Source organism: Pseudorasbora parva, chromosome 7 (assembly GCF_024679245.1).
Source record: "Pseudorasbora parva isolate DD20220531a chromosome 7, ASM2467924v1, whole genome shotgun sequence".
In the NCBI taxonomy this organism is placed as follows: Eukaryota; Metazoa; Chordata; class Actinopteri; order Cypriniformes; family Gobionidae; genus Pseudorasbora; species Pseudorasbora parva.
Genome location: NC_090178.1, coordinates 4068202 through 4070701, shown reverse-complemented (window position 1 = coordinate 4070701; position 2500 = coordinate 4068202). Strand labels below are relative to the sequence as shown.

At 36.2% G+C, this 2500-nt stretch overlaps 1 protein-coding gene across 1 annotated transcript in view; it reads left to right on the top strand.

The window, feature by feature from the left end:
• nek10 (NIMA-related kinase 10) overlaps window positions 1-2500 on the top strand; it is a 33461-nt gene that overhangs the window by 24739 nt on the left and 6222 nt on the right. Inside the window, exons 26-28 of the mRNA XM_067449495.1 lie at window positions 600-798; window positions 904-1009; window positions 2477-2500. The exon at window positions 2477-2500 is cut by the window's right edge and continues 19 nt beyond it. Coding sequence (XP_067305596.1) covers window positions 600-798; window positions 904-1009; window positions 2477-2500 — 329 coding nt within the window. The remainder of the gene's footprint in view (window positions 1-599; window positions 799-903; window positions 1010-2476) is intronic.

Sequence of the window (2500 nt, the reverse complement as noted above, 5' to 3'; positions counted from 1 at the left end):
CAAACTGCTGAAATCACGTGACATTGGCGATCTGAATCATAAATCAACAAGCTGATTCATAGCCGTTTGAATCTTTATTTGAAGTTTGAAAACAAACCAGGAAGAGAAGACAATGCTGAATAAAGTCGTAGTTTTTGTTATTTTTGGACCAAAATGTATTTTGGATGCTTCAAGAGACTCTAATTAACCCACTGATGTCTCATATGGACTACTGTGATGATCTTTTTATTCCCTTTCTGGACATGGACAGTATAGTGTGCATACACTTGCATACACTCTCGGACTAAATATAAAATATCTTAAACTGTGTCTGAAAAGAAACTGTGTTAAGAAGATGAAAGTCTTACGGGTGTGGAACGACATTAGGGTGAGTCATTAATGACATAAATTTCATTTTCACAGAGAATTATGGGAAATGTGGTCTTGTTGCACAAATCTGCTTCCTCATAAATAACTCATAAATATTTTCCAAAAGCATTGGATCTATTCTTCATTCACAGTACACTGCATTTTTTCATTATTAGTTTAGTTTTCTGTTTTTAGTTCACAGATTTTAGTTTCCAAAAGATGTACCAGCCTTATACTTGCTGGCTTTTCAGGTGCTTGACTCCAAATGCAGACATGCGTCCTGACATCATCGAGGTCGGTTCCAGGATTTCTGATATAATGATGAAGTTTGTGGACAGTCTCTGTACATCCCATAACTCACTAGAGAGAAGGGCAGAGCGAGACAGGAAGAGAGCGCAGAAGTATTTCCTGGAGAGCAACCGGACCAGGATGTGCTGTCCACTGACACAGGTTTGATCAGAGAACTACTGGGCATTTCTTTAGGATTGTAGTCTGCATTTTCTCTGCTGAAAATGATTCCGGCTGATAATTCTGTGTGTTTTGTTTTTGATTCAGAGCATTGGCCTTAAAGAACAAGATTGTCAAGATGGATCACAGTCCCAGAGTTCTGAAAATTCAACATCTGTTTTAGCAAGTGGAGCAGAACAACAGCAAAGTCAAGGTGGGAAGCTGCATCTGTAGCCCTATTCGGATGGTAATTGTCTCTCGTGGGGTCATAAGGTATTGTCATCATTAGCCCTATATGAACGGTTTCTCATGTGGACGTTCATAAAATAAATTTGCATGCCACCTCAGTGATAAAACTCGTGCATTCGGATGGTGATTTATTCACAGTGGAGGAGCGAGTTCTGTGATCCTGCACACCTGGGAACACTGCTAACAAATTATTGTCTGAGCAAACGTCATGCTTGGAATAATAAGAATATTACGTAATAATACGAAATTATGAATTATTTAATTATTGAATTCTCCTGTATAAAAAAATCTCATGTTTAACATTTTTAAAATGTGGAAATGTGTGGAATTAAATTAATATTATATAAATGTAACCTATATAACTATAATTGCTGTGGTAATAACGGCTCATTTCAAACGTTTACGTGCTTTCTCTTTCTCTGAGTTTTCAAGAATATATCACTTCAAAATTCACTGTTTATGTCCTTTTTGACCCCTGCAGAGCACCGTATGGTTGCACTTCACTGTAATCTGGATGCAATTTAAAGATCTAGACTTTTATTACTGAAATGTTGGCAAGTGTTTACAAGAGCAATATATTTCATTACCGCTCAAAAAATAAAAAGAAGAAAAGCACGTAAACATTTGAGATGGGCCGTTATTACGGCAGCAATTATATATGTTAAAATAACCTCAGCATTATGATTACTCGTGTAAATAAGAGGCTGTATTCAAGTATCTCCGCTCATTTCCATGTGGAATAAAATGACGTCCTTTATTTTAAGATAAAATTCAAAACAGAAAACCATCTTAACTATAATGTGCATCTATATATATTTCTGTTTTCAAACAGATTTAAATAATAATTAGATATTATTGTCATGTTATTGAGCACGTGAGCAGTTCCCTAATGGCTCGAGTTTATCACTGAGGTGGCTGCACATTTATTTTATGGACTTTTATGTGAGTAACGATTACCCTCCGAGTAGGGCTAAACCCCTGGATAGCATCAGTGTATATTCTGCATGAGGTTTCTGCATTTGCATTTTTACTTGCTCTTACAATTCATAATGCAATGCAAAAATGTGAAAATAAACACTTCTAGCTGGGCATTTAGATCTTATGAATGATATAAATAGTCGCCTTTGAGTTCTACCACAGTAATGCATATTTTCTGTAAAGTTTTGAAACAATGTGTAAAGACATTTGGCTTGACCGTAAACATTTCCAGCGGGTTTGAAAGCCTGCGATGTGTTCGGCCGAGTGTCTGCATTTGCACACCTGCAGAAAGTCTTCCTGACCCATTTTTCTGACTTAAACAGCATAGTGTGTGTTTGCCTGATCTCTTGAAAAGCCTCATCAGTCATTTATGCTGTAAATATATTATAATAGAGAAATACTTCATTTGGTTAATTTAGAAATGCATGCTTTTTTCCTTATTTAAAATTTGCAGACAAGTCACAGAGCACTGTGAAGG